Consider the following 17,905-nt stretch of genomic DNA (forward strand, 5'->3'; position numbering starts at 1 on the left):
CCTGGGGATTTACAAGTCTTGCAACAGCAAACAGCCCTGCTGGCTCCAAGACACCACAAGCTTCCAGGCAGCCAGGACCTGCTTTCATTTGCAGAGTGAAGACCCTGGACCCCAGCAGCCTGCTGGGAGCCCTGGCATTGCCAATGGGCCTTGAAGACAGTCAACATCTCAACTGGCAAGTGTGTTCCTGAGAATCACCACACATGAGTCAATTTCAGCCCTATGAGTTAGAGGTCTGGGAGAACTGGAGGGGTGGAAACCCCTTTATGCAATATGCCTACAATCAGAGGATAACCCCTCTTAGAAAGGGAAGGGAAACCAATACAATAAGCATAAGAGTGTGAGGAAACATGGAAATTTCACAAAGGGAACACAAAATATAAAGGTGTTTATTTTACTGGAAATTTTGAGGATTTTTGAGTATAAACCTTTATTAATCATCATAGCATACATGTCTCCAGTTGCTAGCATTTATTTTTATCCTCCTGGGATAAGAGATAGCCCAAGTGACCTCAAAACTCTGTTTTGATGAATTCACAAAATAACTGTGTTTACTTAAAAAAAAAAAGACCAACTAGTGACTTGCTTAAGCATTGGGTCCCTGAACCAATCATTAGAAACCTGAATTTCTATGAAATGATTAGCAATGTAAATGAACACACAGTTATTCCTGAAGATAGGAAACTGTATCTAATGGGTATTAGTGAATTTTCCAAGTCATAAAACTTTTGAAGATGAACAACCATTTTGGAAAGGTGTTTTTATTTATACGACAAAATTATAACCCTGAAAGTTCAAAACTCATTATTTTAGTTATTTAAGTAAAACTGCTTTGAGTGCACATATGAACACACCCACACAATCCCACGGTCATACATGCATCAGAGAACACTTACTGTCACTTCATTCATACTCAGAAGCATGGGGCTCGGTGGCAAGGTGCCAAGACGATATTTGAAACCTTCTTCTAGAGTCATTCCCCAGAACTGGCTGTAGTTTTGGGCCGTCCATCTGCCTTACAGAGGAAAGAGAAAAATATGTACAAGCTCTGTAATATCACTTTTAGAAATGCATGTTCATTGATATTTCTGAAACTATTCAGAAGCAAATCTTACAAAATTGAAACTATTATTGTAAGCTAGATATTCTTTATATAAATGACACATTCATTATTGATTACTTCAGTAGTGAGGCATATAAGAGACTCTTCCTAAATTAGATCTACTGCAATTATTTTAATGACTCATATGATGAACCTAAAGCTATATCAATATAGACTAAATTTAAGAATATGTTATCTTTACAGACTGTAAAGGGATTAGGTGGTTGTAAAGCCAATATACACAGCTTCTTTTTTCACTGAATAATTTTTTTTAAATTAAAGTATAGCTGATATACAAATCATATTGGTTGAAACAATGTACAACACAGTGATTCAACAGTTACCCACATTATTGAATCCTTGCCCCTACTAGTATGGTTACTATTGGTCAACATAGAAAGATGTTACAGAACAATTGGTTATATTCTCCATCATATGCAGTTCCTTTTAAATGTAATTAAATGTGGAAATGTACTTGTAGATTAAACAGGGTATGTTTTATTTATAATTTACATTGAAACAGAAGTTGATGACATAAAAGAAGTACCCATGAAAAATTGAGGGTAGTTACACTTTAAAAGATGACATCAGGACTAATTGATTTTGTTGAAATTCAATTGAAATATTTTATTTAAATATTGGAATATTCTATCCAATAGAATATTCAATTGGAATATATGTATTTAAGGAGGTAATTTGTGTTAAGTGCTCAATTAGTCATATTATTATTAGATCACAAGAAGCACATACTTTCTAGAGACATACTTTGTGCTCTTACATAGAAAAAGAAGCTTTGTTTTCAAAATCTAATATTGAAATTTGAAGACAACAAAAATTCCTTAAGAGATGATAGGAGATGAAATATGAGGAAGATGAAAATAATTTAATCATTATTTGTTTAGCTTATCTACAGCTTGAAGGCAATATATTTTTAATACTTAAGTCAAATATAAATTTACTCCTATTGTGTTTATCACCAAAACTGTTTATAACATGATAAGCTCTTATGAATTACCGACGATACAACTCAATTTTTAATAACATCCCTAGCGAGTGAATGCATTTCTTTTATAGGATCTGTTAGTTCATAAAACCTTAAACAACTTTGAGCCACAATTTTTAAGTACAATCTCAATCACTCAAGGAATTTCAATATAGAAACCTCTGAATATATTAGATATTACATTATTAAAGAGATTAATAAGATCAGCCTTAGGCAAAATCATGACATCAGTAAAGTATGCTTTTGTTTCCCTACACTAGTTATTTTCAGAGTTCAGAGACATTCATGGATCATGTAATTAATCTCTCAATTTAGTGAGCAGGTATCAGTGATTTAACAAATAAAATAGTACAAATGAGAAATAATAGGAAATACAAGAGTTTAATCATATAGTGAGAGTAAATACTATTTATATATATCTAGTTATATGTTATACTATATATATCTATATATAGTTATACTATATATCTAGTTATACTATATATATATCTAGTTATATGTGTTTATATGTATAAATAGTGTGTGTGTGTGTACATTTGTGTGTGCATACTAAATGTTAAATGTATGTTTTACTGTGACTTATGCTCAAGAAGGTGTGAAAGGCACTTACACGAGCCTCTTTAATCTAGTCATCACCAGTTTTTTATCCAGTTTAGCATTTACTGAACATTCTCAGTTTATCCATTATATTCTGTCATAAACACTGAGGCTATAGAAGTAAATTTCCCTACCCTCAAGGGGCTTACACCCTAGAAAGACTACAAAAGTAGGTGTGACTTCAGTATGTGTCATTTATTAGCAGTAGGTCAAAGTAGGATCAGAGCAGAGAATTCAAAGAACTCTGCCTGAAGAAGTTGGTACAATTTTTTTTACAGAAAAAGACTTTAGTGCTCAGTCTGGAAGGATGAGAATTAGTTTGGTGGCCAGATAAGAAAGAAGAGATTTATCTTAAACGAAGGCAACTCTGGAACAAAACATCTGGCCTAAAATTGGGAAGCACACTTAGAGAGAAGGAGATAAGTTAAATCCTTAAACTGTGAGAGGGGCTAGGGACACAGACACTGTCAAGAGTGCAAAAGATGAGGCCGTAAGGAAGCATTGGGGGCAGATTTCTTTTTGTGCCAAGGAATCTAATTATATCCTATACACAATGGAATGTCATTGGGAATTTTTAAGACTTTGAGTGGCAGAAGCAAAGCTTTGTGTTAGAAGGATAACCAGGAAAGTATGAAGATTGGCTGGAGTTTGTTCATGCTGGAAAAAGAGAGAAAAGTCAGGCCACTTCAAACTAAGCTTGCTAAAGAAATGTACTGGTATATAGCTAGGAACAGAGGAAATAATATCTAAAAGAAATGTTCCGTGTGGGGATTAGAAGAGCCTAGTGACTGAGGGTGAAGAGGAAACAAAAATCAAACTACACATGTTCTGCTTGGTCGACAAGGCAGAGGGGACATCCGTAACCAAGGACAGGTCAAACAGTTAGTCCTTTCCACTTGGGGTACGCTGATTTTAAGAAACCAGGGAAAAATCAAGACCAGTTTATCCAATAGACTAGATTTTGAGTTCATAAGAAAAATCAAGTTTAGGCATGTGACAGACTTAAAGGGCCACAAGTCATTGATGGCTCTTTCCATCAAGAGGTGGTGTCTATTTCCCCACCCTTTGAATGTGAGCTGGCCTAGTGACTTGCTTTGCCCAACAGAAAGGAGACTTGATGGGTGCAACTTTCAAGCTGAGGCCGCAAGAGGGGCTCTGTGCAGCTTCCATTCACATCCCATTAGATCATTGTCAGGATGTGGAGAAGCTAAGGCCACCCTCTGGAGGTACGTGGGCCCACCAGTCACCAGCAACGACCAGCAGACACAGGAGTGAAGCCCTGTCAGACAATTCAGCCCCATTTGAGGATTCAGATGTCCAGAGACACATAAGTAACCCCCGGAGAGACCAGCAAAAGAGCCTCAGCTAAGGCCATCACCAATTGCGGATGTGAACAAATGAAAAGCTTGTGGTTTTGAGCTGGTAAATTCCACAGTGGCTCATTGCACCGCATCAGATAACTGAAACAATTATCTCTCTTTGTTCCCCTAACTCGCTTACTGTTACTCATGCTACTAATTTGGCATTTATATACTGTTCTATCATTAGAAATCCTTTTACAAAGTTAGGACATGTTGACTTCTTAGCTAGGTTGTAAATTTCTTTAAGACATAAATTATTTATTTGTATCCTCAGCAGTGCCACAAGGGAAGTACATGTTTTGTTAATACTGTATGCATTAAAAATATTACAGGGAATAAATAAGCACTGAACGAAGTTATACAGAATAAATAAAGGCTTGGATCTAAAAGACTGCCAAGATATGAGAAATGAATATTTCAAAGCAATGGTTGTATTTATTTGTATGTGAGCTTTTTTTAAAAAGCACTTAATAAATACTGAATGATATAATATGATTCTGCTTTCACACAAATTGAAAACAATTTGAACATCAGAACAGAAAGTATCTGAGAATTGGAACTTTCTTTTAAATTCAAGGATGTTCTCTGCCCTTTTCCCCCTGGTAAATAATTTTTAATTTTCCTCCTTTTCTTCAAAGCATGTCTGTTATACCTTTTTTCCCCCTGGATCTGTATATGTTTTCTTTTGTTCCAGTTACACTTCACTTTGTATTCTTTTAGAGTCATCTGTTTGCTACTTAAAGGCAAAGCTCATGCCTTTTTAAAGACTAGAGGGTGCACACAATAAACAAATCGTGGAAAGAAAATTGTCCTTTCCAAGGAACGTAGCACTCCCAACAGTCTCTATGCTCATACCTGTGCTTTCCTCCCCATTGACTGGGATTTCTCAGGGGGTTCTGAGACTATGGAAAAGCAGGCTGTTTATTAGGGCTTCTTGGAAGAGTGTGCTTACTACGTCAAACATTTGAATCCTTTTAGGAGCCTGATTCAGATAATTTCTTGTGATGACACATATCATTCACAAAAACTGTAACTGGCTTTCCCTAGAAATAGTTATAATACCATTATATTATCACCTGAAGTATTGGTTAAACACACACACAGGAGTTGAGAATGGTTTAAGAATATTAATGTCAGCAGTGTGACTTTCTGTATTTCATGTCTTCCAAGGAAATCCTTCGGGTATATTGAAATTCACTGTCCTCATTGTGCTGGGAAACATATATCTTATATGTAAAAGGAAATTATATTTCTAATTTTTAAAAATACATTTCACTTTTATAGTTGCTTGAGAATAGATCTTCTTACGTGAAATCTTTTCCAGAATGTAGAAAATGTTATCAAAGGTATATAGAGATTTGATCATTGGCAGTAGAGAAATCCTGAGGCAGGTACCAGCCAGCCTACCCCTCTTCCTTAAGAAAGCCACTGTTTGCATCTACTTCTCAATTCTCTGTATGTGAATGGAGATTTATTAACCTGGTGGAGAGCATCAAACAGTTATTTCATATGTTTAACTGTCAATCAGCCCTATCTTTATTAGCAAAGTGGTTCAACCTTTTGACTCAATTGTAAGTGAAATTGGTTAAGTATCAGTCATGTCAGTGAAATTGTCTAGATGGACTGGTTTCTTTGGGGGTTCATCAAGATAAAATACCACCCTCTTAAGATCAGGTTCTACCCAGAGTAGCTAAACATGTAATTGGCTGGGTCAGGGTAGCAGCAGTGGGGAGAAGACGATTGACACGGGTAAATCAATCTTGCCTGCACCCTGATGTCGCCTGAATACTTACCCAAACTAAAGCTCCTCTGCTCTCCGAGCTCACACCCTCACACTGCTCTTCCTAGACAATGCAAGACAGTGCTTTATATTTCTTCTTAATGCATTTTATTTCTTAACTAATGTTTAGCTCTGTATTCGTTTTATCTGCCTCTCTACCTCCCTTCCCATGTCTCTCCCATTCTTTCTTTTGAAATAATGACCATTTTTAGAAGTAAATGATAGGAAACACATTGTTGGAAACCTGAGGAGTAACTGGAAGTGCCAAAAAGTCTGTAAAGCAAGATTTCTCTCACCCATAGTCTCCTTTATTGACACGTTCAATTAATTCTGGTTGAATAAGGCACACATCCTGGGAACATTTCCATTGCTGGCCTGAGCATGTGCTGCAAAGATATACAAATTACAAAAGTGGCCTGGCCTTTATGGAGGACATTTACCGAAATGTAACCAGAGTAACCAGAGGTGCACTTTGTCAATGCATAAGACATTTTTGATTAATAATAAGCCACATGCCTATTTTATTCTTGGCAAAAATAAACCATACCACTTGCATTCACTGCCACTCAATATGCTCTTATCTTCCACTCAGTGCAATTAACTAATGAAACATCCACACATTCTCTGAAGCTGGAAAACAGAAGACAATTTAGACAGAGTCAATGTATTTGTATTTAGAAACTTTCTAATCCTTTTAAGGCAGCCTGTGTTTATATATAGTTTCTGTGTCCAAAGAAACTTGATTTGCCTGTAGTATAGAACAGTGTTTATAATTAAGAGGTATATTTAATACAGGCCTGCTGTATGGTGAAGGCCAACTGTTGGGAACATCAAATTCAAGCATTAAAAGATATATTCATGATTAGATACTTCAACATTTACTAAAATTAAATATGCTGATAAAAAGCTACCGATTGAGCTATCTTTTGACTTATCATTCAACCTGTGTTTTAATAGATGCTTTGTTTCACAAATATCCCTTTTATTTGAAGAAAACATACACAGACAGTAGAATTCAGCTGTCACTTAAGTTCATTACCAGGAGTTGCAGTTTTCTTTAATTACAGATCCTTCTTCATAATGTTGACCATCTCGGAGGCAACCTGTCAACATGCAAATAAATGAGAATTCTAAATCAGGTAATAAAGTGCATTAATGTAATAAGTAATTTAAAACTGTGCTTAGTTTTTCAAATATGCAAAAATATTTGGTGCCAATTTGATGGAAATTCACATCTGGTTTGTGTCAGGGTTGATATATCAACTGCTTCTGGGATTGTTCCACAAGCTTTCATCTTTAAATTGCATATTATGTTCCAACAGAGAAGATTTGCAAAGCATGAAAACTATATTACCAAGGAATTAATCACTAAGCACACTCTAAAAATAATAAATGTGTTTAAACAGGTAAGCAATAAAACAGTGTTTGAATAAATATATGGCATTTCTCTTTTTAAAAACTCTAATCACGTCTCATAAGTGAATATGATTAATTGCATATGACTAGAGAAAGGAGTTTTTAGACCAAAATATGAATATGAAGCTATTTCACCATATTCATTTATAAAGAAAAATTTTATTATTTTCTTTAGGATTTGGATCAGTAAAAAAATTCAGGAAACCAATAAGACTATAGTCATTTGAGTCTCAAATCCAAATGTTCCTCAACTATTAACTGAAACTAGTTAATGAGTTTACCAGATTCTAAAAACTATTCAAGGGAGATCAATGATGAATTATCATCATATGAAAACCATCAGTAAGATATTGTGAAAATCATACCCTGGCTATGAATTAAATCCCTTTCGAAAATACAATTTATACAATTCATGCTGAATTAGCAAAAGCAGCAAAGTTCACGGCTTTGTCATGTGAAAACTTTTTTGAGAGCAGCATGTAATTGATAGAATATGTCAATAGACCGTAATAAAACAAAAACGTGCTCTTTTTATTCATATAATCATAGGAGAAAATCTACTTGTTTAGAAAGCATTCCAAAGAGCCGGTTTAACTACTAGCTGCAATGTCAAAAAGTCACTTGTGGAATTAGCATCCCTCTGGTTTTTCAAAAAATTGTGCCATAGGAAACATTTAACAACTACCCTTTGTCAGCATGTGCTGTTTCCTAAATTCAATATTTTGTTTAATGAATCTAAAATTTCTATGTAGTTGCATGTATTCAGCCTTTTTCTCAAGGCTTTTTGACATTCCTCAATCATGAGAAGAGAGAAGGAAATGACTCCTCTCCTGGACCATGGGCCTCTTTGTGTAGCAAACTCAGGGAAGGGGAAAGATATAACTTTAAATAAAGTTCAGAGCTTTAATTACTGCCCAGGACTTTTGAAAAATAAATGTGCACTGTGTTTGTGTACCTTAAAGCAAGGCTGGAATTGTTTTTATTACCTAGGAGCAACAGAAATCTCCTGCAACAGTTCAAGTTTTCATTCAAATCAAGGGTAGTACTTCCCCGGCGAGTTTTAATTAGAGAGTTGATGGGGAGGCAGGGAGGTGGGGGGACACAAGATCAAAGCTGATTTTTAATCATACCCCTTTAATTTTGTCTGTCCAACATACCAGTTACATACATAAAGGGGGCAGAAATCACAAAGGGTCTAAAGGGAAAAATACTATTCTTTCTCTGACCTGTACTCTAGCTAAAAATTTTGAAGACATGAGAATGCTATGCTATTACCAGAACTACCCCCAAATCATTAGTACTAATCTAGTGTTAGCAAAAGCTCCATTTCTCAGTCATCCTTCCTTAATATCAAGTCAGAGTTGACCGTGAAAAAAGAAATTTGCTGTAATCTCACTTGAGAGCTGGCCTCTTGAACAAAGACCGCAATCAGTTCACCCAAGCCTGGTCAAGGGACGAACAAAGGGGAACATTGGCTTCTGCAAACCACAGAGCCACAGCCCACTCCTTTCCTACATTCCTTCCCAACTCCGGGGCACCCCTCATTCCCTACAGAGCATTCAGACAGATCTTTTAAAATCTGCATTGTGTCACTCCCTGCTTCACATCAAGTTATTCTCCATCCAGTTTAGAATAAACCCAGACCTCTTATGGTGACCTACAAGGCCATACTCCAAATGTCTCTGCTCTGCCCCAGTCTCTGCACTGATCACTCCTGTTGTGCTGACTATGCGGGGCTTCTGGGGGAATGAAGGATTTGTGTGATAGCTGTAAGGATGAAGAGAGAGAAAGAGGGACAACATTTGGAGGTAAAGCAAGTGAAACTTGCTCATGGATTGAGTTTGGGGAATAAGGAAAACAAGGACTCAAGGATGTCTCACTAGGAATTTGGCTTGAGCAACAGAGGGGCAGTGAAGCTATTAGAGAAATAAGGAACCAGCTTGGGGCAAGAAATCAAGAGTTCTGCTCTGCATATTTCAGATTTAGATTAAATCTAATCTAGACATTCTAATGGAGAAGGTCACGTAGGGTAGTGTGGAAGTCCACAGTTAGGTCAAGGCTGAAGTTGAGAGCCAGCAACATACATAATTTTTAAAGCCTTGAAACTAAAGAGTGCATTTGAGAGAGTGTACACAGTAAGGGAAAGAGGTCCAGAATTGAGCTCAAAACACTCCAGGCAACATTCAGAAGAGGAAACTGGGAAAGAGCGGCCTTTGGGGAAGTGGGGAATTCAGGAGAAGGTAGAGCCTTAGAAAGCCAGAGAAGGAAGTATTTCATATCAGTGGACTTGGCCAACTGTGTAGAGCCCTGCTGAGAGGTCAGAGAAAGGAGAGCAAACCTCTGGCTAATGCAGTTTGTATTCTGGAAGAGGTCAATAGCCACGCCAAGGGAGGCTGCAGTGAGGTAGCAGGAATGACACCCTGCAGGGATGGGTCGGTGGGAGACTTGGAAGTCTGGAAGCAAAACGTTTCTTCCTCATATGTTTGAGTCTTTCAGGTATTTTGCCATTTAGGAGAAGAAGGAAATCTAATAGTAGCTGGTTAAGGACAAGTTGTCAAGGGAGGGCTTTGTCAAAGCTGGGAGCTACAAAAACAAATTTTGTAAATTGATAGTTGATCCAAGAAATTAGGGGGCTGCGAAACAATGCTTTAGAGAAAAAGAGAAAGAGAGAGGAAGAGAGAGAAGGAGAAAGAGGAAGGGAGGGAAGGAAGGAGAGATACAATAGTAAAGGCATTTTTGGAAAGACAGAGAGGCTGGGATTCAGTGCTGAAGATGAGGGACTGATTTAATGTAATCACAAACCAAATGAAGGCAGGTTGAAAATGATGATGATGGAGAGATGGGACAATTCCCGGTGGCTTAATTTTTCTCAGTGAAATATGTGTGTGAAGCACCTCAGAGTGAGTAAATCAGTTACACATATAGCATCTTGATAAACAAAAACGAGTAATGGCTCTTGAAATTAAGGGAGCTTTGCAACTTTAATAGCCATTAATACAAAATTAGGCAAATCAGATATTTGGAGAGTGAAATAGTCTATTGATATGAAGAGAGATGATAATATAATGTAATTTATTTTAAACACTTCATCATAATGTGTGGTAATATCTGCACCGGTCTAAACTTCACTTTAGAAAAGGCAATTACTTGCTCTAATCAGGAATCCACATCCCAGGGCTAGTCAGCAGCACCCACTCTGAAAGGCAAGACAGCAGCTACAAGGGTCCCCATTATCTGTCTTTTGATGAGCACTTGAGCATCAGTAAAAATGTCAGAAATGGGCCTTCACTGGTAAAATTAGTGGCTTGTTAATCAGCATAATGGATATAAGCAATCAGTTCTTACTGGTTAAATTAATATTATCCAATTTTTGTAGATAAGCTAAAATATTTTAAAATTTCATGCCACTCTTTATCCCACAGTTTATATGTATTTCTTAGGGTCAAAAGTTTTTTTACTCTTAGACCTGGTGTCCTCGATTGACCACTAGGAGGTCCTGTGCTCAGCCGGTGGGTAGGAGGATTTCTCATACCCTGACACCCACTGTAAATGTAACAGAGTTCTACCTCTGTAATATTATCACACGTGCCTCCAGCAAGTTTTTCATGCAGGATAGATGTGGGGACATCTGAAAGGATAGGGACTTGTGACTTCATGAAGCTTACAGAGGTTGTATGAATTGGTTTATGTCTCCTTACCGATATTTATTTTTGTAACTGTCAGTATGTGCGGCGGAATTTGGACTATGACTTGTCTTCCTTGCAATGTGGTTGAGGATGTAATGACAGAGGAAATAACCATCATGCAATTCAGATGTTTCAGTGGCTCACCTACATTTTCTACGAACACAAACATAAGAGTTGTGCAGAATCAAATACACTTAGGTCTGTTCACAACAGATGGTATACTAGACTCTTTCCTTAAGATCAGCTACACCAAAGGATTCTGTCTGGAAAATCCATCTCGGTTCTGTTTCCAACTCTATCACTTGTTTTCTGTATGTGACATTTGAAATCCTCCAATTCCTGGAAGTTTCCATCAGAAATGGGAGATACAATTATGCCCTACTTCCAAGTTATACAAATGGGACATACCTTTTCATTTAATCCTAAAATAATGTACATAGTTTTAAGTCACTGGTTTAAAAAGGGTTCTTGGGACAGTTGCAGTTTAAGGAACTAGATAACACCACATATATAGATAAGTGAAAAATAATGCTTACTAGTTCAGTGAATGAAAAACAGCATCTCAGAGAAAAGTCACTTCATATTTAAAAAATTAGTATAAATAAAATACCATTGTCTTTTTATTTTAATTAATTTTGCACAGTTTTTCAATATTGTGTAGTGCTATTTTCTTTCAACCAGCTTCTTTCATAAGCAAGATAAAACAAAAGAAAAATAATTACCTCTGAGAGCAATTATAGCCTACTGTGAACTTTTTGCTACTAAATAAAATGATTAATTGCCTCCCTCCATAATAAATGGAATAAAGATATACATTTTACCTATAAAATACAATCCTAAATTAAAGTCTTAAAAATATTCTACCTCATGCAAAAATGGATGTTGAAGAAGTGGCAACTACATTGTCTAAATGGGCCGTTTGTCTTAAAAAGAAAAGCTCAAATACATTTTAGCATATCAAACCCACCGCAGTTTATACATAATATCGAGACTCAACCCCCATGAATCCAACCCTATCCCTACTGAACATCTTTTGATGAGTTCTCGTAACAGAATAAAATCTCAAATCCTTACTATGACCTGAAAATCCTGGCATAATCTGACCGCCACTCACCTCTCAAACCTCATCTCAGGCCACCAACCCTCCACTCATCACTGCCCTCCGGTGACCTCCTCCCAGATCCTGGACCAGCCAAGCTCCTTACCCTCAGCTCCACACCTTTCTGTCAACAGTTCTTCAGATCAGCTCACTTCTCCCCACTCCTCAATCTCAGTTTAGGTGGCTTCCCTCACTGATGCTGCCCCCTCACCATTAACATTGTATCTTAACCACCCCCAGCTTGACTGTCACTTCAATGAGGATAAGATCTTATCTTTTTTTCTTCCCCATTGTTACCCCAGCACTGATCACAATGCCTGGTGTAGTGGTGCTATTCAGTAAATAATTTTTGATTAAATAACCAGGTCTCCCATTCCTAGTAGAGAATCTGCCACTTTTTTGGATGAAATCAATATTTGCTGAGCTGTGTTTTTTGGTAAAAGCAAAAGCCTGGGATAAATGACAATTCTGTGGAAATTTTAATTCTGTGGAGTTGGTGTATACGGTAATACGTATGTGTTTTAAGAAGCATTTCCCCAAATTTACAAAGATATTATTATTGAGAATAGAGGCAATAGAGAATACAGGATTTTTGAAACAGGATTTGGATTTTAAAATAAGGATACCAAATCCTAGTTTATCCTATCTTGTCTTCTAAGTGTAATTTCTAATCACCATCACCCATTTATACTTGTGTGACAAATCTCCAATCAAACCTGCATGTTTGCTGAGGAGATTTGACATGAGGGCTGACAGAAAAATAGGGCCTCATCTAAGCGTAGCAGTGGAGTTTCGTTGTATGTTTTGTTGTAAAACTTGGATATACTGATGGCTCAGAATCTATAGTCATTTTCCTATAATCAGATCAATATAGTAAACTCCACCATTCTCCTTATGAATTATTTGTATTTATCTGCTCCATCTTAGACTTTTACAATTAGTCTACATGAAGCCATCCTTTGTTTTTAATAATTTACAAGTCCCATACTAGCAAAACAAAACAAAAATCCACATAAAGAATCAATCTGTTATTACTAAGGCAGGAAGGGTAGATGGCTTTATTTTGCTTTTGTACTAGTTTTAATGACATTGCTATGCCTCAGGTTCTAATGTCAGGAGATCCCATAAAACAATAACTAAAATGTTACATAAATCTTCAGATGATCAGGCCTGTGACTTTGATGAGAGTCCTGGGAGATCGCACTCAAAAAGCTTGAGAATCCTGTTGTGTGTACATTTTACAAAGAAAGAGAGAGCTTTTAGTGAACCTTATGTAAGTTGAGCGAGTCTTCAAAATGAAATCCAGCCCACCACTCATGGCCATCACACCAGAACTTTCCTGAAGGTGCGAGCATGATGTAGGTAACTTGCAACTAAACCAAAGCCCTTTAAGAATCCAAGGAAATTTAGTTAGGTGAGCATCATATTCATTCGTTTTTCATTTCATTTTGGAAGGAAAGAAGGAAAGAGAAGAGAAAGTTTGACAGATCTTGTTAGGAACAAGTTCTATGTGAACGCTTTTCCAAAGCCTACCTTCGGGATACCCAGGCTTTGTGTGAGGAGGCCATTCTTTCTCTTCAAGGCAAAATGACTTGTAATCAGGACAGCAATCAGAATTCTCCCTTTCACAGAATGTATCACAGTAACACAGGGCATTTGCCTCATAGAACTGAGTGGTACAGCCATCATCTCTGTCTTCACAACAACCAAAATGTCTACAGTATTGCCCTTTGAAAACGGCTCTTTTGAATCGAGTACCTTCCAAAATGACATGATTCCTGGTGAAATCAGCTCCTGGTTGCACTTCCCTTTGAGATAAACGCTGTTTCTCCATCCAAATTTCTGTGGTAAGGTAAGAGAAGATTAAGATCTTATATCCGGTCCACATTTTCTAGACGTCAGGTATGCCTCCTACTTTCTGTTATATCCAATATCCTGGGCCCTGGGGCTTCTTCTTGGTGACAGAATTCCAAACAAGACAATGTGGCCTGAATCTTGAAACTTATCCTTTACTTGAACTCAGCATACTTGTAGTTAAACATTAACCAGGAATTTCAATGTTTGCCCTAGATAATACAAGTGGTTAAAAATAAGACCATTGTCATTCCTCCAAAGTTAAAAATTTATAATATTTCCTATCATGTAAAAAAGTTCATTGCTATAAAAATAAATACATAAAATCTTATGTGTGGATGTACTGCCTGCTTCCAAGAAAAAAAAAACAATGTAGATTCTTAAAGCAAAAACCTACTAGAATACATATGACCCAAATTACGGCTACAATAACCACCAGCCAAATGTAGGAAATTCAAAAGTCAAAACCACAATTATTCATTCCACCTACTTACACTACAACTAAATTTGAGGCTCTCTTGAGGTTGCCTGCTAGGATCTGTCATATCAGAAACTGTTGCTCTAAATTATGCCCAGTCACCCACTGGCTTGATTTCCCATTTGTACTCCATTTACGTACAGAAGCATTCTGATTTCAAGACTTGGAGAAGCCCAGTTCAGCTAGAAAATTCCCTGAGGGTGACCTTAGTTCTCTCCACCTGAGTCCCTGTTTGGCATCAATGTAGACGGAACCTGCAGTAACTGCAAGTCCATTTATAGTCAAGAAAAGCCAGTACGCTGTGCTGAAGAGCTGCAGAGGGAGGGAGCTGTGAAGGAAACTCAAAGGTCAAGACGTCTTTAGCTTTTCTGTGGAGCTGTGCATTCACAGGGGATTTTGCTGTACCGTATTTATTCATTAACTATAACAGCGCCCTTTGGGTCAGGGATAAGTGACTGGCAGACGATGATTCAGCGAGAGTAGTTGGGTGACCTAGTGGAATGGACTTGTCTTGACAATCAGAAGACCTGGACTCTGGTCCCTGAGCTATTGTTTAATTGGCTTGGCTTCACAGTTTACTTCTCCGGTCCTCAGTTATTTTCCTTCAAAAGGAGGATCTTCCTTTCCAAGGCAAATTTATAATTCCAACCCTTCAAACTTGTTCCATAACTGTGCTCCATAAATTAATCAACTCACACTTTATCTCCTTTGTTTCACTTCCTTCTGACACCTTCCTCTCAGGCTATGAAGTAGTGCAAACCTCTTTGATCTTTTTTCTGTTTTAATTTTATGTGAACTTGGTGTCACTCTCATAATCTCCCTGCCTCTCCAGTCCTTCCCAGCCTCTCCTTCTTTCCCACCACGGAGTCACTAGAGGACTGCAAAGGGCACCTACACTCCCACCTACTGTCGCCAATGATCTCCTAATATTCAATTGCCATGGACCTGTGTCTAGTCTTCAGCACTCATGAATCATCTGCATTATTTGGCATTGTAAAATAAATTGGTTAAGAACAGGAGCCTCAGAATTAGACTGATAGAGTTTAAATCCCAATTTTACAACTGCCCAGCAGCATGTCTTTAGGAAAGAGCCATCAGTCTCTATGCCTTAATTTCCTCAGCTGCACAACTTGAATAATATTTACTACCACATCCGGTGGGTGGGACATTTAAATGAGGTAATAGAGAAACGAGCACTTCTCACAGGTGAATAGAACTGCTAGCTGTCGTTAATAAGTATGCTCTTTCTCCTTTACCTTTTATGAATTTATTCTCTGTTGCTTCTCTTCCCATTCATCATAGGGCTCTCAGTTTATCTGCTTGCTCTCAGACTCACTTCCTTCCCTTCTCAGGGGTCATTTAAAATATGTTGTCATCAATGTTCTCAGTCATTTCCATCCCTTGTCCTCACCCTTCATCTTCCCTTAAAACTTCCAGCACTGAATCAACCTAAAAGCCATGGATTACAAGACTTTATGCAAGGTGGCCGTCCAACTTTGTTCTCTCTCTCCTCAGTTTAAACCCTTTTCCCCTTGCACATCATGTTGGTCTGGTCCTCACTGTAATGTTGGCATTCCCCCACATGCCAGGCACACTTCTGCCTTAGGACCTTCGTCCTTCACTGTTCCCTCTGTCTGCAACAAGTCTCCCAGACACCCATCTGGATCCATCTCTCACCTCTTACAAGTCTTTTTTCAAATGACACCTTCTCATGTTCCCAGTGTAAAATGTCACCTTCCAGCCACACACTCTGTATCTCCATTCTCTGCTTATTGTCAATATATTCTAATCTTACTCATTGATCTTAATTTCTGTCTCCTCTCTACTGTTTCTTCTATCTAAGCTCTATAAAATCATAGAATCTTTGTCTATTTACAATGTGTCTATTAACTATCTTATCTCTAGCAGTTAGTGCCTGAAACATATTAGACACTCAATAAATATTTGCTCAGTAAGTAAATGAGTCCCACAATTTGCTCTCTCTGCCCCTGTGTCACATCTACGAAGCACTGCTGGCAATGTTCTGCCAGCCCATAAAATTGGTGCCACCACCAAGTTATTGATTTTTGTCTCAACCAAACTCTTAACTGCTGCTCCTATTTCTTCACTTTGTCTCCCATTTCCCTTTGCAGCTATTACAAACCTTGCTTTTCGAACTTAATAGAGATCATCCCTTTCTAGGGATGAACCTCTCTTGGGTTAGCAAGAAAACAATGACAGCAAATGTCAACCCCACACCTTCCCATAAAACACATTAACCTGCCTACATTTGCAGCCTTCCTTCCCAGCTTCCTTCGAGACTCAGAAGATGAGGTAGCATCCTGCCCCCAGGCAATCCCTCCACCTACGGCTTTCAGCCTGCCACCATGGACCATATTCCTTCACGTGTCTCTTGGTTTCATCTCTCTCTCTCATCTCATTCCCGCAGGCTCTTAGGATCATAGCAGACACTGTCACCACCCTGCCCACATGTCCACCATCCCTAGCATTTTCCACAAGCTGGTTGAAATTCCAGCTCTATGAGTTACTGACCGGAACCCACTACTCCTCTGGCCCCACTCCATAACAAGTCAGAAGCGATAAAGAATTAACATCATCCCTGAAGCAGCCTCTAATGCCTAGAGGAGTTGGTGTATAAATACCTCACTCTCCTTACTCTTGGCTGGGTCATCTCTGATATCCATGCACACGTAGCTGTCATCCTGAGGTAAGACGAGGAGTTTCATATCAGAAGCCACCAACAGTGGTTCTCTGACTTACTTGTTTACAGCACACAGTTTAATTCTAGGGTTTGCCACTGTCTGGTAAGTGTAAACCCTGATTATAATATCTTGATTTACTAATTCACCCTCTCTAAATTGACAAAAGCTTTGCAATATCTCTGCAAAGAAATCTCACACTGAAAGTAAAATATTTGATGCAAGTTCTACTACGAATGTACTAGTATATTGAGATGGACAGTTTTCAACAGGCATGACTCTGCCTCCCAGGAGAAACTGAAGCAATGTCTGGAGACAGTTTTCATTGTTCTGCCTGGGAGGTGCCACAACATCTAGTGGATAGAAGCTAAGGAGGCTGTTAAACATCCTAGAATGTACAGGACAGAGACCAACAAAGAATTATCTGGCCAAAAGTGTCAATAATAACATCATTAATAAATCCTGATTTACATGTTACAAACATTTTTAAAGGAATAAAAGGCAAAAAAAATGGAATTATCACAATTACTGGTGATTTGGATTTATATAAAGGTTGATCATATGGGCCTCCAATGAATGGTTGCTTTGAGATAATAGCTAATGGCAATCACACACATACACTGGGGCTGTTATTTCAAAAATTTTGGGTGCAGTTTATGTATAATTAGAAAGGTTGGATGCACACATGCCCTCTTCCAACCTGACCATTCTCCTTGGATGAGCTACACTTTAGATAAGAAAAATGCCACAGTCCCTCTTCTTGTGATTTTTACAACCTCGTTGACACAAGGTACTTTAGAGGGAGTCAGCACCTTCTGATTTTTCCTTGG

At 37.9% G+C, this 17,905-nt stretch overlaps 1 protein-coding gene across 4 annotated transcripts in view; it reads right to left on the reverse strand.

Moving 5' to 3' along the window:
* The window catches only part of TINAG (tubulointerstitial nephritis antigen), an 82,088-nt gene extending 68,046 nt beyond the window's left edge, over positions 1 to 14,042 (reverse strand). For 2 of the 4 annotated variants that reach the window (XM_073224164.1, XM_037002504.2), the window contains exons 1-4: positions 13,578 to 14,042; positions 6,883 to 6,946; positions 6,140 to 6,229; positions 897 to 1,011 (exon numbers count right to left, since the gene is read on the reverse strand). In XM_073224164.1, coding sequence (XP_073080265.1) covers positions 897 to 1,011; positions 6,140 to 6,229; positions 6,883 to 6,946; positions 13,578 to 13,932 — 624 coding nt within the window. In that variant the 5' untranslated portion in view covers positions 13,933 to 14,042. The remainder of the gene's footprint in view (positions 1 to 896; positions 1,012 to 6,139; positions 6,230 to 6,882; positions 6,947 to 13,577) is intronic. The other 2 variants (XM_073224165.1, XM_073224163.1) reach the window with 2 other exon arrangements.
* Between the last annotated feature and the right edge of the window lie 3,863 nt (positions 14,043 to 17,905).

The sequence above is a fragment of the Manis javanica genome, chromosome 16 (genome assembly GCF_040802235.1).
Source record: "Manis javanica isolate MJ-LG chromosome 16, MJ_LKY, whole genome shotgun sequence".
Taxonomy (NCBI): Eukaryota; Metazoa; Chordata; class Mammalia; order Pholidota; family Manidae; genus Manis; species Manis javanica.